The sequence below is a fragment of the Leptopilina boulardi genome, unplaced genomic scaffold, assembly GCF_019393585.1.
Source record: "Leptopilina boulardi isolate dan_hultmark-lab unplaced genomic scaffold, ZJU_Lbou_2.1 LbouV2_120, whole genome shotgun sequence".
Lineage (NCBI taxonomy): Eukaryota > Metazoa > Arthropoda > Insecta > Hymenoptera > Figitidae > Leptopilina > Leptopilina boulardi.
The window spans coordinates 351808-378694 of record NW_026137664.1 but is presented as its reverse complement, the minus strand read 5'-3'; the positions used below and the strand labels follow the sequence as shown (position 1 = coordinate 378694).

The window sequence follows — 26887 nt, the reverse complement described above, 5'->3', positions numbered from 1 at the left end:
TAATAAAGTATAAAAAAATGAAGTATTAGAAAAATAATATGAACAAAAGAATCTCTACAATGCAAATAAAATACTAAACTCTAGAAAACATTACTATAAAAAAACTAGCTGTTCCAGTGGAGCGTTCGCTGAGGCTCCGATCACGCTCGTCATTAATCCACAATAAATTGGATTCAAATATTAACACGTTTGCGATGATGTTGGTCACGAAGGCGAATATTACTTTCACGTGGGGTACTTTCTAGAATTTACCCCCTAGACGACGGTACGGACGGATACTAGAGTCGTGCACGCGAGGTCGATTATTATTCGTAATCGGGGAGAAGCTAGATATTGGATTCGATTCCAATATTCATTCCCGACGCGAAGCTAGTGCAAAGTAATATTCACTACGTGTCTCCTCCACCCGAGGGGCGCTCGAGATGGGGAATCGACCAAGTGCATGATCTTTGTCAAGAGAGGAGCGCCTCAACTCGACAAGGACTGTCCTGGTAGATGTGTGGGTAACCTGATTCACCAGTCTTCCACGGGAGCGCCCATAAGAAGTCCGGTTCACCAGGTGGAAGGAGGGCGAAAGGTGTTACTGTTCCGCAGGAGCGCCTACAAGAACAAGTAAAGCTCCTTCTAGGAAGTGAGGAAAGCTCTGCACATCTACTGACCACCAGGTAGCCAGGAGTAAGTCGCTTCCACTTGGTCAGAGAGGCACCTCTAGACGAGTCGGAAGAAGACTGAGGAAGAAGGTGCGAGACGAAAGGTATATCACTTGCAGCTGGGTGACCGCGAGTGGTGGGGAAGAGAGTAACACTACTACTTACGCTGTCTACTTTCTCTCTTTTCGCCGGGCGACTATACTACGATACTCTATCGCTACAAAGTGTTTAAGCAAAAAAATTTGAGGTCCTGAGTTAAAACATCTAAAAATGCTAACTTGACTGGTCTATTCCAAATTCCGCTAATTAAATCTTTTACGCAATTAGTTAAGCATCTCAATAACACTGAAACTAATTTTTTACTTTATTAGATTTTAATTCTAAACTGTCATTCTTCACTTTGCGGATAATATGTAAGAACTAAAAACATCTTAAAAAATTTGTTGCTAATAAAAATAGAAATGTATTTGTAGGAATTTATGTATTCGTTTTTTATTTTATTTTTTTACACAATAATAATAATATTAATTTATATTAATTTCATAAGTTACTTAAGCCAATTATAATAAATTAATTGAAGATTCTACTTTAAATCAATATTTCATCTCAAAGTGGAACAAATATTATTTCATTCAACTAATATTCTTTAGCGTTAAAAATATTTTTATGATCCTCGATTATTTCTTTGGACAAGTAGTAGTTTATTCAGGTTTTACTTATTTTGTGTCGTAAGTTCTACGATTTTTTCTTCTTTTTCAAGTTTTGAAATTTTAATAGATTCGTCAAACGAATCTTTGTGTTTTTTTGTTTCAGTTGATACTTTTTCATTATTTCCTATATTAGAAGGTATATGTCCATTCAAAGATTCTTCCTCTATAACTTCAATTCCATCAACTTGAGAAGATTGTTGTGCAGGTTTAATAGTAGGGTTTACAATATAACTACAATCATCTTGTCTCGTCTTCACAAAAAATGTTTTGGAGATCTTATATTTATCGAAGACAGCATAAGCCTGAAAACATAAATGTACATAGAAGTGTTAGAAATTTGTTCTTTAATTAATATGATTAATGTAATTTTTTGGTTTCTTGTAAACAAAATAGTCTGGAGCTTTTAAATCTATGGATGGAAATTCAAAAAAACTAATTTTATTAATAATAACAATAAATAAATAGGGGAAATGGTGTCAAGACGGGGGAGGACACGATGGAACATGGAGTTTATTTTATCATTAAAAATGTATAAATGTAAATACAAGCGTTGAATAGTTTTGTATAAATGTTTCATTATTCTTACACACGAAAAAAATAGTTCGCGAAACTTTTGTAAACTAGTTTTTCACTTTTGAACGATCCCAAAGTTTAGAAATCTTTCATTAACTTTTTTCAAGATTTCACGAACGTTCATCACTCTCTTCATGACAATCAATGTTTGCGCACGCGCACAAAAAAAGTTAATGAAAGATCTCGAACTATTTTTTTCCATGTAGAAAAGTAAAAAATTATAAAAGAAGGATAACCAATAGTTATATTTAACTAGCGATATATTCCTCGCTCCCTAGCGCTCTCTCGGTTGAACTTGTACTTTTTGTTCTTTACGTATTGTAGTTTATTTATACGTAATATTTTTTTTTCTGTTTTAAATTATTATTTCATTATTATTTTATAGAACAAAATCTCGATTTTGATAATTCTTATTGATGGATAAAATAACAATTGATATCAAATACTAATTCATAAAAATGTGTATTGAAATTATCGCTTCTAACGAACAAACAGAATTGAGTTATTCTCGATTATTGGAAGTGAGAAATGAAACACCAAATTATTATTATAACAAAAGTAGTAATAACACAGGTCTATAAGGTATTTTTTTTGAAATATCAAAGTGGTTTCCAATGTATTTTTGTAGGATAAACACGTTCCCGGGTTTCAAAATTGCGTATCACTTCAGGATTTTGAGTAAAGTGGGAGTAAAGTCTCCAAAAACCGTGTCTTTGAGGGTTTTCAGTATTTTTTTCTCCTTAACCTGACGTGATAGACACTTCTATATAGGCTTAAATTAAAGCTTATATCTTACACTTTAAGACTCAAATGCTCAAGATAAAAAAAAATTTTCATTTCGAAAAAAAATTAGGTTTAAATCACCCAAAAAGATTATTGGGGTCATTACCTCCATTTTTTCAAAATTAAAAAAAAAATTTATTATGCGCATATGGGACTTAAAATGTACGTTTTTAACTCTAATTTAAGCCTACATAAAGGTCTCTATCACGTTTGGTTAAGGAGAAAAAAATACTGGAAACCATAAAACATACATTTTTGGGGGTCTTTACCCAAATTTTTTTTTTAAAACAAAAAAAGATGATTGATGAATTACATAATTAAAAATAAGTTAATAAAAAAGGACCGTAAAATATAAATGGTTAAAAAGTTTGAAAATTTAATTTAAGAATACATAAAATATGAATTATGAAGAAATGTTAAGTATTAAGGTGCGTAATAATAAATTTGAGATATTCTACTTTTAACAACAAAAATGGAAACACAAAAAATTAATAATTTGTTATTTATTAATTATTAAATAAACAATATTAATTAAAAATCATCGTTTTCAACCTATTAGAACAATTTTAAGACTTTTTATTTAATGTTTTTTATCAGCGACATAGTACTAATTCGGTGTGTATGACAGTCTACTTCCAGTACTGGTTTTAATATTTTTTTACCTCCGACATAGTACTGATTCGGTGTATAAGTCAGTGCACTGTCAGTATTGAAAGTCAATACCGAGGTCAGCATTGGATCAGTACCATACTTGTGTTTAATTCCGGCGAGCTACGGACATTTCTACTTGTGATGTGATTGCTTTTGACAAAAAGTTAGGAAAAATAACTTGCTTAATTACCTTTTGAAGAACATCTCCTGGTGCAAATGGTTTTCTAGTCATAATCCATGCACTTTGTGCATTAAATGGTCCAAAACCATTACAATTCCATAGAACAGCGTAACTTTTATAATCAGTTTCTAAGATTGAATATTTGTATTCAGGTGTTAATGGTATTCCAGTATACTTTATATGTAGTTTTCCTTCCTCAGCTTTAATTGTTGGTGGTTTAATTTCTCCATCCCAAACTCTTTTAATTCCAGTTCTAAAAAATAAACATAATAATTAAAAACACTCTTTATCTATAATAATTTTGTAGTGTACAAGCGAGCATTAACAAAGAGAAGAATACAGTGAAAGAAATATATTATTTAAAAAAAAGTGTTTTAATATTTTATAGCGTACATATAGTTTGCCAATTAACATATCGAATTGTACAAATCTACAGTGAAAGGTACATATTTATCATTACATTTATCCATGAACGTGCATGGAGAAATAAGAAGAACATATGGGTGTACTTCCGAATAAAGGGGACCACCGATTTTAATAAAACTTGGTATTCTAACGTATTTTGATGCGCTGCTTATAAAAATGATAGTGAAAATTGCCTCCTCCCGCCAAGGTTTTTTAAACATGCAAAGGGATAGAAGTCTAAGCGGCCCAAGGCCGCGTACTTTGTATCGCGTTTTTTTAAACGCTAACGAGAAAAACCGTACATGGCCGAAGGCTGCGTACATCGTGATATATTATTATGTATTAATTAAAACACCCAATATTTTTACTAGCATTAAGGAATAACACCACTCTAGAGGCAGAAAAAAAGACCTATCTGTGATAATGTATTTTGGGAAAATGAAAAAAGGAATAGGATTTCTTTTTAATGTGCTTATTAACTACATATTGAAGTGTAAAAAAATTTTTACTTGAAATTTTACTACACAATGGCGGCGATAGTTGCCATATATTAGATCGACTACTTATTTTTCAGACCAAAACCGGCGGAAAGGTTTCATGAGCAGTTTAAGACCTGGAATAAAAAACCAAGAAAAATGTACTAAAAAGTTGTGACATTTCAATAAAAATTGATATAAAAAAACCATATGTACATCCAAAGCTAATACTTAGGGGAGGATGGGGCATGAATAGTTAGATAAGACGTTTCCGAATCTAGCGACCAAACCTTAATTTGTATCTACAAACGAGTAGTACCTTTGGAAAGCCTGGTTATTTGGCTATAATTTTGCTATACATTATTTTGCTGTAGACTGCTATCCCTACGAGATACGAATGAAAAAGTAAAAAAAATTTTAACTATTCTTGCCCAGTACCGGGGCAAGGATAGTTAAAAAAATCCTGTTGCTCAAAATGTCATAGAAAATCAGTAAATTTTCGTTTTCTTTTTTTTATTGGATTTAGACTATTCAATATTGATATATCAAGTATTAATAACATGTTTTGAACATTTTCTAAATATCAATTATTGCATTAAAATTCGTCTGAACTAGAATCTGAGGTTTAACCAATTTTTTTCAGATGATCAATTTCTTGGTCAATAAGCTTCGTTTTTCGTATATAATTACGCACCAGTATGTATATCAACCTAAAAAGAACAATTAAACATTTTTGGTTCCTCGTGGAGGAAGCTTTGTAGTCCTTTCGTTTATAAAATTTTTAAAAATGGTAAAAACAAATTTTCCTCTATATAGAAACATGTTATATGAGATCCTGATCAATTGTCCGGATGTATGTATGTGTGTGTGGATCGTTTTTGTGAACACGGTATCTTTAACAGGTTTTAATCGATATGTATATATAAAGTATATGTTACACCCAAAATTAATTAAAATTTTTTTAATTTTTAAAAAAATTTAATTAATTTAAAACAGTTTTCAACTCAAAATTTTTTAAATCAATCAATCGAATTTGAGAAATTCATAGCTTCCTCCACGAGGAAGCAAATTTTTTGCTTCACACAATGAGGAAGCAAAATGTTTATGAAATAAACATAAAGGACCCCCTCCTTTTTTTTGTATTAATTTTATAGAGGAGTGTTTAGCCAACGAGATGTAAAGCGCGAAATCTGTAGAGAAATTAATAGTACAATTTCCCAAAATTGTTATTAACCTGTGTTTTTGCCATTAAATTATTGTAAATTTAATAAATTTGTAACTTATACTTAATTAAAATTGAAGTTTTAATCAAAATTTAATTTTACTTAGACATTTAAATAATTTTTAAATATTTTAATAACATTTTCAATTTAAAATAAATTTTATAACTCAATATTTTTTGTTTAAATTTATTTTTTCCATTATTTTATTATTATTTAATTAAATATTAAATTTATAATGCTGCTTCAAAATTATATCAGGTGAAATTCATAATATGACATTGTAATTTTCAAATCCGTATAACTATGACAAAAGTTAATGGATTTTAATTTACCTATAATGAATTTTAATGCATTTTTCACGTACTTTTCAAAACTGTATACGAAATTAAAAAAAAAATTTTTTGACCCCTTTTTTTTAAAATCAACCCTTATTTTTCAATTTTCACCCCTTCGGGTATTTTTTTTTTATTTTCATTGGAAAGCTGAGGTTTTTTCCCATGAGCTATGTAAATATGAAAGTGGGACAACAATAATTTTGTGAGAAACATAATATTAAATTATGCGGTGCCTACCTAAATCCTCGAAGATGATCTCCAGGTATACCCGTTCTCGGCACCGCCTACATTAATATTCTGTTTCTCACAAAATTATTGTTGTCCTACTTTAATATAAACATAGCTCATGGGAAAAAACCTCAGCTTTCCAATGAAAATAAAAAAATAAATAAATAAATACCCGGAGGGGTGAAAATTGAAAAATAAGGGTTGATTTTGAAAAAAAGGGGTCAAAAATGTTTTTTTAAATTTCGTATACATGTTTGAAAAGTACGTGAAAAATGCATTAACATTCATTATAGATAAATTAAAATGCATTAACTTTTGTCATAGTTATACGGATTTGAAAATGACAATGTTACCCTTAACGTCAAAACTTCAACCCCCTCTACTTTCTACAAATATTTTTTTAATGAGTTTATATTTTAGGGATTTGTTACTATCATATAGGACAACAATTTACCAAAGTATGAAGCCAATCCCAGAACATTGACTTTTTGGGCTGGGTCGATTGAAAAAGAATCTCTCATATATATTTTTTTAAATTTTTATTAAAAATAAATAAAAGTTTTTTTTTATATATATGAGGCAAAATTCCTGAAATGTCCGAACAAAAAATTAAAAGTTCTCGAATTTAATCCATACTTTTCTAAAATGTTGTTATTGTTGGTGAAAGTCTAAAAATCAATTATTATTGAATTTAATAAAATAGTTTTTAAATTACAACGTTTTTAATTTTTGACTTTTGAAAAAAAAAATTTTTTTCAATGTACAATATTTATAAGTAGAATGCATAAAAGTTAACATATATATAATGATTTTTAAAGCTTTTTTGACGAGCTACACGCTGTTAATAAAAATTTTTTTTTTTAAATAACATTTGACCTTGAAATTCAAGGTCAAAATGTTAATTTACATTTATCTCAAAATCGGATTTTTTAAAATTATTTTTAACTATCTCAATGGAAAGCTTGACTAATTTCCTACAAAACATGTAATTTTCAGAGTGGGATCTTTTAAAGTTTTTGAGATATTAATTAATTAATTAATTAATGTTCATAACAAATGAAATATTTTACAAACGAATAAAGTTACCGTAATTCTGAAGTTAATAATTGAAAGTTAACGTAATTCCGCATCCAACGAGCCCTATATGAAGTATTTTGGATAAGTAGATTGTTAATAAACAATTAGTTAACATTGCAATTGTTTATTAACAATCTACTTATCCAAAATACTTCATATAGGGCTCGTTGGATGCGGAATTAGCTTAACTTTCAACTGGTAAGTTTAGATTTACGATAACTTTATTTGTTTGTAAGATATTTCATTTTTTATTGTTATTTAACTAAAATTGAACAAAAATACTTCATATAGGGCTTTTGGATGCTTCTTGTTAGTAAAAAATAAAATATTTTACAAACAAATAAAGTTATGGTAATTCTGAACTTACCAATTGAAAGTTAAGCTAATTCCGCATCCAACGAGCCCTATATGAAGTATTTTGGATAAGTAGATTGTTAATAAACAATTGCAATGTTAACTAATTGTTTATTAACAATCTACTTATCCAAAATACTTCATATAGGGCTCGTTGGATGCGGAATTACGTTAACTTTCAATTACTAACTTCAGAATTACGGTAACTTTATTCGTTTGTAAAATATTTCATTTGTTATAAACATTAATTAATTAATTAATTAATATCTCAAAAACTTTAAAAGATCCCACTCTGAAAATTACATGTTTTGTAGGAAATTAGTCAAGCTTTCCATTGAGATAGTTAAAAATAATTTTAAAAAATCCGATTTTGAGATAAATGTAAATTAACATTTTGACCTTGAATTTCAAGGTCAAATGTTATTTAAAAAAAAAATTTTATTAACAGCGTGTAGCTCGTCAAAAAAGCTTTAAAAATCATTATATATATGTTAACTTTTATGCATTCTACTTATAAATATTGTACATTGAAAAAAAATTTTTTTTTCAAAAGTCAAAAATTAAAAACGTTGTAATTTAAAAACTATTTTATTAAATTCAATAATAATTGATTTTTAGACTTTTACCAACAATAACAACATTTTAGAAAAGTATGGATTAAATTCGAGAACTTTTAATTTTTTGTTCGGACATTTCAGGAATTTTGCCTCATATGTATATTATTTAAAAAAGGAGACAAATTTTTTTAAAAAATATTTTTTATATTGAAGGTGAAAAGGTCAAGACAGTATATTTTGTACATCCTTTTTATAATTTGCAGTCGCATTAGGAGGATTTTATCGAGCCGAAATAGCTCTAACTATGCTTGCTCCATGAGCCCATATTTCAGTTTTTTCTAAATTTTAAGGAACGACGTGAAAATTCCACTCCGGAAAACACATACGTAAAAAAATATTCGCAAGCACTAATATGGAAAACAATATGATGAACACTACGTTGACATTTTAGCAAAACAGACTTTTTACAAAAATAAACTCCTGACTTCGCAAATGGTGGCAGATTGACTTCCAATATTTCCTATCATCTATTGGTGTAAAGATGCAAATATACCATGAAGGACGCGATTTTTGAGCAAGCCGTCTAAGCATAACAGCAACTAACTATCCTTGCCCCCCAAAATACATCATCACAGATAGGTTTTTTTCTGCCTCTAGTGTGGTGTTACCTATTAAGTGTATAAGGGTTTTTAGTTTCGCTGTATTCAAATTTGACCTTTAAATTCAAAAATTCAAAATGGCAGACATAATTTTTAATATTTTAACGCATTTTAATAAAACTTGGTATAAGGGTGTTTTTGAGAGTGCTGAATTCGAATTTGTGCCATCCTCCTGTTTGGTTCCAGTTTAAAAAAAAATTTTTGCCAAATCACAGACCGATTGATTAATATTAACCCGTAACACAGGTTTACAAAATAAGACTTTCTTTTTTGTTTTAGATGTCGGAATGGTTTCTAAAGTATTTTTGTGTGCTGAACACGATCTCAGGTTTTATAATTGCATATCGCGTCAGGATTTTTAGTAAAGTGGAGATAAAGTGTCCAAAACTAGTGTTTTTGAGGGTTTTCATTTTTTTTTCCTTAAAGGACTCATCCCGTGTGACGGACGTTTTTTTAGCGTTTTTGGGTAATTTTTGTTAAAGAACAATGAAAACTTAGAACTTCAAATATTTTACCATATATTTATTAGCATTTTAACTACAAATAAAAATTTTTTCAAAATGAAATTTATTTATTATGATTTATAATATTTAAAAGTTTCTTTGATTAAAAAAACGGCGTTACACGTTTCTGGCTAATTGGCTGAACTAAAAGGTTTTTTTAAGGTAAGTGTTGTCGACAGTATGAAGTATGAGTGTGTATTGTAAAGAGTGGGGACTATTGCACAGTCCTTTAAAACTAATGCATAAGCAGGTGTGGTCAGATTAATTAGTCGCTACTCAAAGTGATAGCACGGTTAGTAAATTGTCTTCCAAAAAGACTCAGTGAAGCTTTGGAAGGATTGATTATCTCCAAGTTTTTGTACTTTGCTTGTTAAATAAATAAAGTAGAGTTTGTTCTCAGTTGAGTAACCAACTCCCAAAAATAATATTATTAGTTGTTTCTTACGGCGACAACATAATTGGTGGCAGCGGTGAAATATTTAAAATTATTTGGAAGTTCATCCAAGTTTTAAATATCCAGAACCAAGAACTAGTTCCAGATAAACAAAGTGATAATTCAAAGTGAACGAGAGAATCAACAAAAGAGATATCCAGAGAGTTATCCAGATCTACAAAGACGTATCCAGAGAGTTATCCAGTTCTACGAAGTGTTATCCAGAGTGTTAACCAAGCAGCGATCCAGATATCCATATCTACGAAGTGTTATCCAGAGTGTTAGCCAAGCAGCGATACAGATATCCAGGTCTACAGAGAGGTATCCAGAGAGTTATCCAAGTATACGAAACAGAATTCGAGATTTTCCAGTACTACGATCCAGACCAACATTCAAAAGCAACATTGAAGTAAGGTATATAAAACAAAACTACGAATCTTTAGAACAAGAGTATAAGTCCACTTTACGTACGTTGAACGGCGACCTTCATAGGGTGTGGCTAAGTTTGTTTTAAAGCGTTGGTATACTCCGTGATTTTATCAGTATTTCCATCGTCAATAAACAAAAAAAAACAAATTTCATATTCTTGTGTACTCCTTGTAGCAGGATTGCAAGAAATGAAATTTTAAATTAGAAAACGCGAACGGTTATAAAATAAAATTGTTCGAAACGATATAGGAAATTTATTAAATCAAACTGGATTTAAATTCATTTAGAGAAAGTAGGGAAAACGAAACTATAGACACAGACAGTTCATCCCCTTCAATATCACTGACTGACAGACTTAAATTAGACAATATTCTAAAAATCATGCCAGAAACATCAACAAGTTCAAATGACCTTTTTCAAACAATTCTTGCAAAATTGGAAAGATTTGAAACAAGATTGTTAGCTATGGAACAACCAGTTAGAAGAGAGTTAGGTTTACCCTTAAATGAGAATGAATTAAACAGCGATCATGAAGAATTAGAAGAAGTTACAGAATATGATTTTGGAAAAAGTATAAAATTAATACCAGAATTTAACGGGAGCGGTTTAGAAAACTTCATTCATTTAATAAGATTGTCCAAAAAGAAAACAAAAACAAATGATAGACTAACATTACTTCATGCAATAATTGCACAAAAATTAGTAGGAAAAGCGGCAAACAGAATTAGAGCCGATGCAGTTAAAACATTTGCTGATTTTTTTGAAAGATTACGAATTTTATTTGGAGAAAAGGATAGTTTAGAATCACTTCAAAGGGCTCGCGATTCATGTATAATGGGCAAAAATGAAGGTTTAGAGTCATTCACCTCAAGATTTATGCAGTGTCAGGACAAAATCAGGCAGTCTATAGATAGTATGAATATAACACCTGAAGAAACTTTCGTAAGACAGGAAATAGAAACAAGTGCAAGCGTCAGCACATTCTTAAGAAATATACGTGAAGAATTTGAAATTAGAATCCGTCCTCAGAAACCGAAAACTCTGAATGAATGTTTTAATATTGCCTCAGAAATTAACGTGAATATAAAAGATAAAAGAAGAATAGAAAATTTTACAAGAAACCCAAGAAATGAGAACCCAGTTCCAAAACCAAGATTTAGTAAACAGACAAATATAGAAAAATGCAACCATTGCAAAAATGTAGGACATACAGAAGATGTCTGTAGAGGAAAATTGAGAGGTTTACCACCACGTCAAGAGAAAACTCAAAATTTTCAGTCACGATCGATCAACAGCAAACCACCAGACCGAGTGCAGCTAAGCGAAGAATTTTCTTTATCGGAGAACCCGCTAAGCACAACCTTCCACCGATCCCGAGAGAACGAAGAAGACACGACACACCTATTGTGGCTTTAAAATTTGATAAATTAAAATCGGGAAAATTTGTAGTTGATACAGGATCGAATATATTAATCATAAAAAACAGTATGTTAGAAGAAAAAAACTTTAAAAAATACGCACCTCATAATGTTTTAACAATAGGAAACAATCCCATAACATTTGAATATTCTATTTGTTTAAAACTTTATGGTAAAGAATCAGTTTTTCAAGTTACGAAAGATGAAAATGCATTTAGAGAAAATGGTTTAATTGGAATGAATTTACTTTACGATCAAAATTTTAAAATTGACTTAGAAAAAGGTATTTTAAACTTAGGACCTAAAATACTTCATCCACAACCTAGTGCAGATAAGAAAGATAAAATCTGTTTTATTAACTTTGAAGGAGGATATTCAGCAGTCACAAAATATGATTATCAAGGAAATCCAATTTTACCACCTAATACAGCAAAAATTGAAAGTATGTATGATGCTTATGAAGACTTATGGATAGATTTATAAAAAAACTGACTGACGAAAAAATGTACCAATTCAGCAATAATGAAAGAATTAAAGAATTATTATCTAAAACACGACTAGACCATATCAAAGAAGGAAAAGAAGACTTACTAAGAATCATAACAGAATTTCACGACATTTTCCTATTAGGAAACGATCCTTTACCTTTAACTAAATTAACTGAGCATACAATTAGAACAACAGACGATCAACCTGTAAATACAAAACAATATAGATATCCACCTATGTTACAAGAAGAAGTTTACCAACAAATTAAAGAAATGTTAAAGAAAAATATACTTCGAGAAAGTATGTCTCCTTTCAATTCACCGTTATGGATAGTCCCAAAAAAGAAAGACGCTTCAGGCAAATTAAAATGGCGAATTGTTATAGATTATCGAAAACTAAATGAAAAAACCATTTTAGACAAATATCCTTTACCGTGTATTGATGAGATAATTCAGCAGTTAGGAAATTCTAAATTCTTTTCTTGTTTTGATCTTGCTTCCGGATTTCATCAAATAGGAATGAATCCTAAGGACAAAGAAAAAACAGCTTTTAGCACAAACGAAGGTCATTATGAATATAATAGAATGCCTTTTGGTTTAAAAAATGCCCCTCCAACATTTCAAAGAATGATAAATAATGGATTAAAACGACTAATAGGTAATGGATGTTTTGCATATATTGACGATATTATTGTTTACGGAAGAACGTTGGAAGAACATAATAAAAATTTGAAGAATTTATTTATAAGACTACGACAAGTTGGACTCAAATTACAGCCAGATAAATGCGAATATCTGCGTCCAGAACTGGAATATTTAGGGCATGTTATTACAAAAGAAGGTATAAAGCCAAACCCAGATAGAATTGACAAAGTAAAAAATTATCCAAGACCAAAAACTCAAAAACAGATTAAGCAATTCTTAGGACTTTTTGGTTATTACAGGAAGTTCATAAAAAACTTCTCTAAAATAGCAAATCCACTAACTAAATTACTACGAAAGGAAACTACATTTGAGTGGACACAGAAAGAAGAAAACGCGTTTTCCGAATTAAGAGATAAATTAATAACAGCACCGATACTACAATTTCCAAATTGGAATCAAGTTTTTGTTCTAACAACTGATGCATCAAATGAAGGATTAGGAGCAATTTTATCACAAGGACACATCGGAGAAGATAAACCAATAGCATTTGCTTCAAGAACTTTAAATAAGGCAGAAATAAATTACACGACTACTGAAAAAGAATTATTATCAATAGTATGGGCAGTTAAACATTTTAGACACCATCTTTTTGGACGAAGATTTAAAATTGTAACAGATCACAAACCCTTAGTTTGGTTATTTAATGTAAAAGATCCGACAAGCAGATTAATGAGATGGAGACTAAAATTAGAAGAATACGATTATGAAATTATTTACAAAAAAGGAATTGCCAACACAAACGCTGACGCCTTATCGCGCATTCCAAGGGTTCAGATGACAACAGACGGTACATATGATACGTTACAACAGCAGAACGCGCTTACTACAGGTGTAAACGAGGAAAATGAGAACCTGGAAGTAGATACGCAAACAGAAGACGACAACTCAATCATTGATGACGAAAATAAATACGAAAATATGGAAATAAATTCACAGACAGAAGAAAGTGATCAATCAATAATTAAAGACGAATTCAAGGTAATAAAAACTATAAAATTGATTACAGGTACTAAAGAAAAAAGGCAAGGGTATGCAAATTATTCTCTTTTGGAACCGATAAGTAACTTGAGAGATATACTTGAACCTATAAGAGACACAAATTATATTTGGAAAATATTAGTTTATGGAAGAAAAACAATACCTAAAGAAAGAGCTATATACAAAGTATTAAGAGATTTTAACGAGGAAACAGAAGTACAATGGATCAGAGATATACCTCAAATAGATAATGATGACGCGAATAAAATACGATTAAAAAGAAACAAAATAGAACAAACAGGACAGTTAATTATAAAACGAGAATTTGGACCGACAAGGATAAAAGAAATTTGGATCACTAACGAAGAAACAGAAGAAAATGACAAAATAAAAATTAGTCCTCAGGTGACAGATGATCAATTATCAGAATTTTTAGAAAAAGAAACTAAAGAAGAAAGATTAAGAATCATTTACGAGGATATAGATAAAAGGAAAATATCGAGGATTCTTTTTAAAAGATGGAAAGGAGGTGACAAGAAAATATATTTAATAAAGAAACACATTGAAACGAATAGAAGAAAAATTATAGCAGAAGCACATGAAGGAATATTAGGAGGACACTATTCTAAAGATATTACAGTACAAAAGATAAGAAATATGACAAACTGGCCCAACATTACAAAAGATGTTGAAGACTTCATCAAAACATGTGATTTATGTCAACGATTTAAACAAAATGAAAGAAAACAAGAATATTATGAAGAATCAGACATACCAGAAGGACCAAATGTAAAGACTTCAGTTTATCACCCACAAAGTAATGGAAAGCGATGAAAGAAACTATCAACATATTATAGACATTAGTGAAATTACTACAATTATAAAAAAATCATCACTTAGTATACATAATTAAAATTCCGATTTTAGATGAAAAAGAAATGACAATAGTAAGAAGTTTACCAATTCCAGAACGAATAATTAATGGTCAAGCTATGGTGTTTTTACCAAACCACGAATATATTTTGCAAACGAAAACTGAATACGTACCGATTGACAAGACAGATTTAGAAAAATGTAGTAATATAGAAGACTATAAAATTTGTAAGAGAAATCAACCGAATTATTTAATATATCAAACAGAAAATTGTGACGCGGATTTAATAAAAATGTCTAACAGAAATTGTCTAAAATCTCCATTACTACTCAGCGATGAAACATTTATGAAAACAGAAACAGGTTATATATGTATATTTGTAAAAGAAACAGTTATAGATATAGTATGCGAAAATAATAATTATAATGGTAAAAAATTGGGTACTTATCTAATAACAGGGAATAGATGTAAGCTATATACGAATGAAATAAAGCTAGATCTTAATAAACCAATGAAAAATATAAGTAGATACTTTGAGGATAAAATCACAATAGAATTAGATTTTGAGAAAGACGATTTAAAATTAATTAATGATAAATTACCAAAATTACCAAGATTTCTTAATTTAGATAGAATAAAAGAAGCGAAAATTAGTATGGAAGATACCGAAGCGATGCTAGATAAATTAAAGACACATGAAAGATTTAAGAGTTGGACAGAAAAGTCTTTGACGTATTTAGAGTACATAGGATATGCAAGTATTGTAATTATAATCTTCTATATAATGTTTAAAACGGGAATTATACAGTGTATTTTAAATTTAATAAGATATTGTATTGGGAACTGTTATACAAATCGTAGTTTTAACAATACAGGTCCAACGCAGTTTGTAGCTACTGATTGTGAGAAAAATCTACCAGGATTAAATTTTGAATTACATTCGAAACCTCCTAGAAGGAAACCTGCATCGAATTTTTAAATAAATGTTAGTTTGAAAATCATCGATAGTTTAAAGGGGGGAGGTGTCGACAGTATGAAGTATGAGTGTGTATTGTAAAGAGTGGGGACTATTGCACAGTCCTTTAAAACTAATGCATAAGCAGGTGTGGTCAGATTAATTAGTCGCTACTCAAAGTGATAGCACGGTTAGTAAATTGTCTTCCAAAAAGACTCAGTGAAGCTTTGGAAGGATTGATTATCTCCAAGTTTTTGTACTTTGCTTGTTAAATAAATAAAGTAGAGTTTGTTCTCAGTTGAGTAACCAACTCACAAAAATAATATTATTAGTTGTTTCTTACGGCGACAACAGTGTTTTCAGTATTTTTTTCCACTTTAATCTGACGTGCTAGAGACTTCTATATAGGCCTAAATTAAACCTTAAATCGTATTCTGTAAGACGCGTATGCGCAAAAAAAAGAATTTTTGAAAAAATTGGGGTAAAGATCCTAAAAAGTGTGTGTTTGAGGGTTTTCAGTATTTTTTTCTCCTTAACCTCAGGTGCTAGAAACTTCTATATAGGCTTAAATTAAATTTTGAAACGTATATTTTTAGACCCATATGGGCTTAATAAAAAAATTAGAAAAAAATGGGGGTAATTACCCCAATAATATATAGGGGAGGATGGGGCAAGGATAGTTAGTTGCTGTTATGCTTAGACTCAAAAAACACCCTTATACCAAGTTTTATTAAAATGCGTTAAAATATTAAAAATTATGTCTGCCATTTTGAATTTTTGAATTTAAAGGTCAAATTTGAATACAGCGACACTAAAAACCCTTATACACTTAATAGGTAACACCACACTAGAGGCAGAAAAAAACCTATCTGTGATGATGTATTTTGGGGGGCAAGGATAGTTAGTTGCTGTTATGCTTAGACGGCATGCTCAAAAATCGCGTCCTTCATGGTATATTTGCGTCTTTACACCAATAGATGATAGGAAATATTGGAAGTCAATCTGCCACCATTTGCGAAGTCAGGAGTTTATTTTTGTAAAAAGTCTGTTTTGCTAAAATGTCAACGTAGTGTTCATCATATTGTTTTCCATATTAGTGCTTGCGAATATTTTTTTACGTATGTGTTTTCCGGAGTGGAATTTCCTGCTGAACACGAATATCGTATTTATTTTCAAATTAATTCACGTCGTTCCTTAAAAATTAGAAGAAACTGAAATATGGGCTCATGGGGCAGGGAAATTAAAGGACGATAAAATCCTCCTAATGCGACTACAAATTATAAAAAAATGTTTAATTGTTCTTTTTAGGTTGATATACATACTGGTGCGTAATTACATACGAAAAACGAAGCTTATTGACCAAGAAATTGATCATCTGAAAAAAATTGGTTAAACCTCATATTCTAGTTCAGACGAATTTTAATGCAATAATTGATATTTAGAAAATGTTCAAAACATGTTATTAATACTTGATATATCAATATTGAATAGTCTAAATCCAATAAAAAAAAGAAAACGAAAATTTACTGATTTTCTATGACATTTTGAGCAACAGGATTCTTTTAACTATCCTTGCCCCGGTACTGGGCAAGAATAGTTAAAATTTTTTTTTTACTTTTTCATTCGTATCTCGTAGGGATAGCAGTCTACAGCAAAATAATGTATAGCAAAATTATAGCCAAATAACCAGGCTTTCCAAAGGTACTACTCGTTTGTAGATACAAATTCAGGTTTGGTCGCTAGATTCGGAAACGTCTTATCTAACTATTCATGCCCCATCCTCCCCTAAGTATTAATAATAATATATAAGCCTATATATAAGACTCGGTAATAATGCAGTTAAGGGGCTCCTGTCCTATCTAAAAATATACAGCTTTACAGATGGGGTCTCTATCACGTTAGGTTAAGGAGCAAAAAATACTGGAATCCCTCAAAACACGGTTTTTGGAGACTTTTTCCCTACTTTACTTAAAATCTTGACGTGATACGCAATTGAGGAGTTGGATCGAAGAACCGACGCTTCGCTCGGACTGGACGCGCTCATGTCAGTCGGGTAGCAGTGTGCGGGTGATTAAATATTGGCCTTAAAAATGTATTGCAATCTAATCAATCATTTATCACAAAAATATTCAAAATAATTTAACAAATTTTTATACTTTGGGGGTTCTTGAGTCTCTAGTCAAGATTCGGATTTCAAAATTTAATTTTTCATAAATCTATATTCAATATGTCGGATAAAAAATTTTGCCTTTCCACATTTTTGAAATAAACGTCCTGGTTCATCGTGATCTGGATTTGTTTCAAAAATGTCTAAAGACAAAATTTTTCGTTCGCCATATTAAATCCAAAATTTTAAAAAATTAAATTTTGAAATCCGAATCTTGATTAGTGACTCAAAAACCCTCAAGTATGAAGATTTCTTGAATTATTTTGAATATTTTTGTGATAAATGATTGATAACATTGCAACACATTTTTAAGGCCAATATCACAAGCCTGCAAAAAAATTTCCGTTGTTAGAGATCGGGAAGTCATTTCCCATTGTTTTTGGTGCGCTGAATTCGAATCTGGCAACGAAAACATTCCATCACGTCAGGATTTTGAGATAAATGGGGATAAATATCTCAAAAATCTCGTTTTTGTCAGTTTTTGAAAATTTCTACCGTGTAAATCCGACGTGCTGTAGGCTTGTCATAGGAGTCAAATGACTTTGGTTTCGCGAAAAGTAACTTTTTAGAATTAAATTTAATAAAAAAACACGTATTTCATTATTTTTCATATAGAATTCGAAAAAAATTGTTCCAATTAAAAAAAAATTTTGAATGAAAATGTCACGTGAAATGCTCCATATATATATATAGGATCTTATGTAAGATACTACATAAGATTTTACATGGATTCCTACATACATGACGGAATCCATATAGAATCTTACATAAGATCCTATATATGTTCTCAGACGGATTCCTATATAAGATCCCATGAATGAATTCACCATATAGGAATATATACAAAAATCCATGTAAAATCTTATGTAGTATCTTACATAAGATCCAATATATGTTCTCATGGATTCCTACATAGGATCGCATGTAAGAATTCATCATATAAGAATACATATGGGATGTCATGTGTGGATTTCACTATTTTAGTTGTCCACTTAAGATACCAATTCGGAAATTATATGAGAAATTATATAGGAAATTGTATGAAAAATTTTAATATAGATGTAGATCATCATAGTTTCACTCTTACGCCGCCAGATGGTGATAACTTTTTTTCTCACAGTTGAGATCAGTCTTGAATATTATAAAAGCTGAGACTCTAACTGAGAAGGCGTATTGCAAAGCACAAATTTTTTTCTTTTCAGATAAATTGCAGTAATATTATTTGATTTTTAATTAAATAATTTTTAATTTTTATAAACTTCCGTCTACCAACTGAAAATTCCTATATGAAATCATATATTGTTTCCTTTATATAATTTCATGTGAAATCTTAGATATATATTTCAGAATCTACATGACATCCTATATGATTTCTTATGTTTAAATCAATCATATATATGATCCCACAATTCTTATCCAAAACAAAATTTTTTCTTCCATCGTACATTATCACATTCGACTTTAAAAAAATAATTTATTCATACAGAAGGCACTAATGTACGATTGAAGAAAAAAATTTTTTGTTTTTGATAAGAATCGTGGACCCTAGATTGAACGCAATGGGAAAATTTCAGCAGCGAGTATATGACGTTTATTTTATTATTAAATTTTATTTATTTTTTTAAAATTATATTTCGAAGGTTTAAATATATAAGAAAACATCTACAAAAACTCGTATCAATTTATTTCAATGTGTTTGAGAAAAAAATTCCTGAAATTTACACAGTTTTTGACTTTATATAAAGTTGGCGCCCCCTAAAGATGCAACATTTTTAAAGGTGCTCTCACACTTTTTTGGCTGTCTGCAGGTTACCATGGCAAAGCATGAGAGTGAGTGCGACAGAAAATTTAAAAATTTGAATATTCAAATTTTCTGTCTCACTCACACTCGTCTGTTGCGATGGTAACCTGCAGGCAGGCAGGCAGGCAGCCGAAAAGGTGTGAGTGCGCCATAAGGCAGCTTTGCTGAATTTACGCAATGACATTTCCAATACAACTACTAGCGCTGATTTTAAGACTAATCTTAAAATAAGATTTTCTTTTTTCTAATAAAAAATTATCATTATTAGTTGATTACTAAAAACTGTGCATTACGTATTAAGTATTTTGTACATATATATTGTATATATATACAATTTCATTGATCTTTCATTGAATAGTATCTGTGTATATATTTGCTAGATTACAAAACATGTACATATTTAGGCAAATTATTTATGAAGTCAAATATAAAAATGTAAGAAATTTATTTTTTATTATTTTAAATTCATTTTTAATACAAATTAATCCTCTTCAAACTTTATTTTTACGGTAATTTTTAAGTTAAAAACTGACGATTTCTACATTTATCTGCATGAAATGTAGAGAGGTATTCGAGTACCTTGTCCGCCTTTTAAGGGTGAAGGAACTTTGTTTATAATTTCCAAATAAATGAATGAAAAAGGTACATTATAAATAATATTAAAACACTTTATATGGATAAATTTGAGATGACAAAAAACCTTAGGTCGGTACGATTTTAAAAATTACGAAAAAAACCAATTAGAAGATGCAAAAGGTACACTGAGAAAACTGTTTGATATCATCTACTGAAGTTTGGTTCTCCAAACCAAATTTTTTATTTGATATATGTGCAACTAATCCGTTTGGTTCGGGCTACTAAATTTTTTCGTTAAATCATTTTGTTCGGTCTACCAAATTTTTTGTTTTGCACAACTAACTTATTGTTTTTAAGCAAACAAAAAATTTAGTTAAATGAAAAAAAATTTTTTCTTTTCTCAACCAAATTATTTTTTGGCTCACACTTATATTTTTTATTTTTCACTTAATTTTATCACTTTTGTTATCCTCTTTTATTCTTTTCGCTTTATATTACCTACCACCCTATGTCTACTTAAATTAATTTCTATTGCGGAAAAACCTAACACTGCTGGGGATCGAACCCTCAGACTACGCAACGCAAATCAAGAACGCTGACCACTACACTAAGAATCCTAGTGACAATGTGAGTGTAAATTATTTTCATAAAGTATACAGGCTGGAGAAAAACTTCAGTTCTTTTAACAAGCTTTATTCTCTCTGTTCGATATGCATCACTACACACACTTTTTTACCGAATTTCTGAAACACATAAAAATCCCGAAAACACTTGAATAAAACTGGACGACACGAAGAGCGAAGCATGGTTAACGTGTGACATCCGTAAACAGAGAAAGAAGCCATATTTACGAGAACAGCGCATGCGCAATTCAGCATTCAGACGGTTTGGTTTGGAGAACCAAATTATTCAGTTAACAGACGCAAAAGCTTGAACGAAATTTTTGGTACAGCCAACTAAATTTCTCGATTGATTGCTTCTTTCGTTACTGTTATGCCAACTAAATTTTTGTAATCTTAACTAAAAGTGCTCCACCAAATTATTTTGTTAACATTACATTATTATTTTTCTCAGTGTACCCGGGTACTCGTCAGTCCCATAAAGGTTAATAAAATGATTAAATAAAGTTGAGTATATGAAATTTACACATTAATAATTACCAATAACAATCCTTCTAAAAAAAACCGAATAATGTGTTTTTAACTATTCACAGCGTAATTATCAAAAAATATATAGGGGGTAAAATTCCTGCAGCGAACTAAGTAAAAAAAAAGTTGATCGGATCGGGCTGTAACTTGCACATAGTTTAGCCCTAGAGGTGAGTAATTTAACCACGAAGTAATGTTAGGTTTTTTCAAAAACTGTTGGAGAGTAAGGGTGTTGAATTTTTTTGAAAAATTTAAACAGTGAATTTTTGAAAACTTGTAACTTTTAAACAGAAAGATGAAAAAATATTTGTCCTGTATGTTTTGGAAAGTTTTTTTCCTGCTCTTTCAAATGGTGGAACAAAATTTTCAAAAAATTTAAATTTTAACCCTTTTTAGGGTTCCGTACCCGAAGGGGGAACCTTATTAATGAGACTAGTGAAGCAAGGCATGTACCCCCCCTAGCGGCCACACGAATATATCTAGAGGGCTGAAATTTGGTACACATATGTATTTTGGCGTGTATATTACAGGAAAAATATAACGAATCTCATAGGAATTGATTATCATAGCGTTGTCAAGGAAAAACCATAAATTTTTACGAAAAATCCCTAAAAATGACTATGTACCCCCCCCCCTGGTGGCCACATTTTTTCACATAGAGAGCTCAAATTTGGTACACTTATGTATTTTTACGTGAAAATTACAGGAAATATATAGCGAACATGATTCGGATCGATTTACATAGCGTTGTCAAGGAAAAATCAAAAATTTTGAAAAAAAGCGTTTAATCCTCCTAGCTCATACACTATTTGACCAATACAGTTCATATTTGGTATACATGCGTATTTTTGCGTATAGATTACAGAAAAAATTCAGCGAGCACGGTTGGAGTTGATGATCATATTGTTTTTAAGAAAAACTCATATATTTAGAAAAAATCATGTATTTTTCGAATAAAAAAAGAAGAAAATTTTATCTTAAGGGAATCAAATTTATATATTTTTACGTGTAGATTTCAAAAAAAATATAGCGAGAACGATTGGAGTTGATTATCATAGCAATTTCAAGAAAAAACTGATAATTTTCGATAAAAATCATGAATTTTCTTCAAAAAACGAAGAAAATTTTATCTAAAGGGCTTCATATTTATACATTTTTACGTATTTTTACGTGTAGATTACAAGAAAAATATAGTGAGTATGATTAGAGTTGATAATCATAGCGTTTTCAAGGAAAAACTGATAATTTTTGTTATATGTGACTAATGTGTATATCTATGTGCTTTTATGCTCACATTACAGAAAAAATTAAGCAAAATTGGATTTTTTCCACCAGCCTTCACACTTTAACCCACTTAAATTTTAGGTTTAATGGTACGGAACCCTCGGTTTTAATGCGAGTGTAACTCGCACTTGTCCGATTTTTTTAAATTAAACTTTTTTTCAAATTTTTTTTAAGTTCGTTCCTTTTTATTTATTTTTTTTTAAAGCTAAAAATGTGTATTTACACAACAAATAATATTGAGTTGTTCGATTTTGTTATTTTCGAGATTTTAATTAATTAATGTTAATAAAAAATGAAACATTACACAAATAAATAAAGTTATTGCAATTCTAAAGCTACTAATTAAAAGCTGACGTAATACCGCATCCAGCGAGCCCTATATGAACTATTTTGTATTCCCTGGCGGATTTGATTTACCTAAATTCGACCCAGCTGGGGCGAATCTAAGTCGAATTTAGGTAATTATCAAAAAAAAGCTTTAAATTGATGAAAATTTATAAAAATTAGTATTGTGAGGTTAAATGAACATTTATAGAGTTAATTTTTGTAAGAATTTTAATTATTAACGTGATAAATAATAAATAATCACTTGATATGTGCAAGTGGTAACTGTAGATTTTAACTCGTTATCAGTTTTCATAATATTTTCAAGAAATTAGTGTAAAATGTGTGAAAAAATAATTTATATTTAATAGAAATTGCAAATTTTATTAAATTATTTTATTATTTATCGAGCACAGTTTAAAATAATTGCAATTTAATTTAAAAAAAAGTTTTCTTAAAAGTGATAAGAACTCTACTATACCGACAGCAAGAGGATATTTTCAGGTAAGTAAAGTTATTGTAGCGTGTAGTTTTGTTGTGACTAAAAGATGTCGCTTTAGTTTCTATAGTGATCAGATATAAGATAGAACAGAGATGAATATTCATGAATATTTGATCATGAGATTCGATGTTCCTGTCTGATCACTATAGAAACTAAAGCGACATCTTTTAGTCACAACAAAACTACACGCTACAATAACTTTACTTACCTGAAAATATCCTCTTGCTGTCGGTATAGTAGAGTTCTTATCACTTTTAAGAAAACTTTTTTTTAAATTAAATTGCAATTATTTTAAACTGTGCTCGATAAATAATAAAATAATTTAATAAAATTTGCAATTTCTATTAAATATAAATTATTTTTTCACACATTTTACACTAATTTCTTGAAAATATTATGAAAACTGATAACGAGTTAAAATCTACAGTTACCACTTGCACATATCAAGTGATTATTTATTATTTATCACGTTAATAATTAAAATTCTTACAAAAATTAACTCTATAAATGTTCATTTAACCTCACAATACTAATTTTTATAAATTTTCATCAATTTAAAGCTTTTTTTTGATAATTACCTAAATTCGACTTAGATTCGCCCCAGCTGGGTCGAATTTAGGTAAATCAAATCCGCCAGGGTTAGAGGATTTTTACATTCTCATCACATGAGAAGGTATTATAATTGGTCGAAAATTGTTTATAAACAATTTCAATGTTAGCTAATTGTTTATTAACAATCCACTAATCCAAGTACTTCATATAGGGCTCGCTGGATGCGGTATTACATCAGCTTTTACTTAGTAGCTTTAGAATTGCAATAACTTTATTTGTTTATAAAAGATATCATTTTTATTAACCTTAAGATTGGTGAAAAAAAAAAAATTTAATTAAAAATTTTACTCACATTTTATAAAAAACAAAAATTTTTTTGACTTTTTTTCAAAATTGTTTTTTTTAATTTTTAAATTATTTTTAGAAAATTTAAAGCGTATACTTGCCAAACAAAAAATATGGAAATGTCTTTTTTTTGTCTTCGAGTTATTTATTAATTAATAAATTTGTGTTAATAAAAAATGATATATTTTATAATCAAATAAAGTTATCGTAATTATGTTACTAAATGAAAGTTGACATAATTCCGCATGCAACGAGCCCTATGTGAAGTATTTTGTATTAGTGGATTGTTAATAAACAATTGGCTCACATTGGAATTGTTTATAAAAAATCCTCTAATTCAAAATAGTTCATTTAGAGCTCGTTGGATGCGGAATTACGTCAGCTTTCAATTGGTAGTTTCAGAAATTTTATAACTTTATTTATTTGTAAAAAATTCATTTTTGATTAACATTAATTAATTACTTAATTAATATCTCGAAAATCACAAAAAAGGACAACTTAATATTTTTTGTAGTGAAAATACACATTTTTAACTTTAAAAAAATAAAATAAAACAAGTAGGGGGTCCTTTATGTTTATTTCATAAACATTATGCTTCCTCATTGTGTGAAGCAAAAAATTCGCTTCCTCGTGAAGGAATCAATGAATTTGTCCAATTCAATTGATTGATTTAAAAACTTTCGAATTAAAAATGTTTTAAATTAATTAAATTTTTTGAAAAATAAAGAAAATTTTAATTAATTTTGAGTGTAACATAAACTTTATATATACGAATCGATTCGTTTTAATGCAAGGAATACAATTATTTTATTCATCAACTTGAATTAAAAAAAAACACAAAATTTTTTAGCTAAAATATGAATTTTCGATTTTTCAATTTTTATTAATTCTCAAATTTTAAATCAAATCTATACTTTATATATAGCAACCAATTCGTTTCAATGCAGGGAATAAAATTATTTCATATATAAACATGAATTTAAATAAACACATCATTTTTTAGCTAAAATGAGAATTTTTGATTTTTTAACTTTCTTTAATTCTTTAAATTTCAATCAAATCTATACTTTATATATATCAATCGATTCATCTTGACATAAAGAAGACGATTATATTATATATTACCTTAAATTTTTCGATTTAAAAATTTTTTCAATTAAAAAAAATTTTTTAGAAAAAAGACGATAAAATTTTTTTTTTTGGGTATTTTTAAAAATCCTCTCGTCATTTTTGAGAGATTAATGTGTTAAATAAGCCTACCAAATTTTATCCAAATCCATTAAAACCTGTTAAAGATATCGTGTTCACAAAAACGATCCACACACACATACACACACACACACACACACACACATACACACACACATACATACATCCGGACAATTGATCAGGATCTCATATAACATGTTTCTATATAGAGGAAAATTTGTTTTCACCATTTTTAAAAAGTTTATAAACGAAAGGACTACATAGCTTCCTCCACGAGGAAGCAAAAAAGACCGATCTTTAAAAAAAAGTGAAAAAATTTTTTGATTTTCAGAAAAGGTCAATTTTTGAATTCTTTGAAAAAATTTTTACACTATTCGAAAGATCAGGAAAAACCTTTCGAAAACATATAGGTCAAATTTTTTTTTCATTTTTCTGTTTATGTTGTTAAATTTTCTATTCTCATTGCTTAAATTTTTCAAAAAAATTGAACCCCTTCCCTCTTCTATAGTTTTTGAAAAAACCCCTGAGGCTGATCTATGTGCAAGATATACCCCGATCCGATCAACATTTTTTTTCACTTAGTACGTTACAGGAATTTTACCCCATATATTAAATGTTTATTTTTTAGTTTTGCTGAGTTTTTTACGATGAACTTCAAATTTGGCTAATACTTTACTACAAAAGTCATATTTTTTAATGCTTTTCTTACATTTCTTATTAAATAATACTTACGCAACATTAGTCACTTCGTTGCTAACATGATATTTCCCATCAGGTCCTATAGTATAGTTTGCCCTTACACAACGGGAACCCACTTCCGAAAGTTGAAAAGACCTTTCGGTTTCATACCAGATTCCCAAAAACTGTAACATTTAAGAGACTTGTAACTGATAGATAATTTTCAGTTTTTGAAACTTCATATTTTTAAAACAATGTTTATTAATACAATATTTTTTCGATTTATTATATTAAAAAAATTAAAATAAAAAAAGTTTTCAAAAAAAAATTATTTTTTAAAATGAATTCCATTTTTATTCATTAAATTATTTGATGCGAAAGGTAAATCGTAGATTTTTAACATAACGATTTTTCTTTCAATTATGGAACTTATACTTGCATGATTTACATTTAAAATGAAAGAAGCTTTAATAATGATAAAAGTTTACCTTTGACATATCAAAGTTCGTCATGGGTACGTATTCTGGACACCAGCCCAAATTTGGTATTTGTCCCCTGACCATTGTCAAGGCCGAAATAAGAGCAACGATCTTTTTCATTATTTGTTGAAGACGATCTGTGTTTAGGATCTCTGATCTCCGTTCCTTTTATACATT

The 26887-nt window shown here is 29.4% G+C and overlaps 1 protein-coding gene across 1 annotated transcript; it reads right to left on the bottom strand.

Annotated features, from left to right (window-relative positions):
* Positions 1-1116: 1116 nt before the first annotated feature.
* LOC127284612 (apolipoprotein D-like) lies at positions 1117-26887 on the bottom strand. Its single transcript, XM_051310147.1, has 4 exons — positions 26720-26887; positions 26286-26416; positions 3558-3801; positions 1117-1662 (listed from the first exon to the last, which is right to left on the bottom strand). The coding sequence occupies exons 1-4, from the start codon at positions 26828-26830 to the stop codon at positions 1363-1365; spliced, it is 786 nt and encodes a 261-aa protein (XP_051166104.1). The 5' UTR covers positions 26831-26887; the 3' UTR covers positions 1117-1362.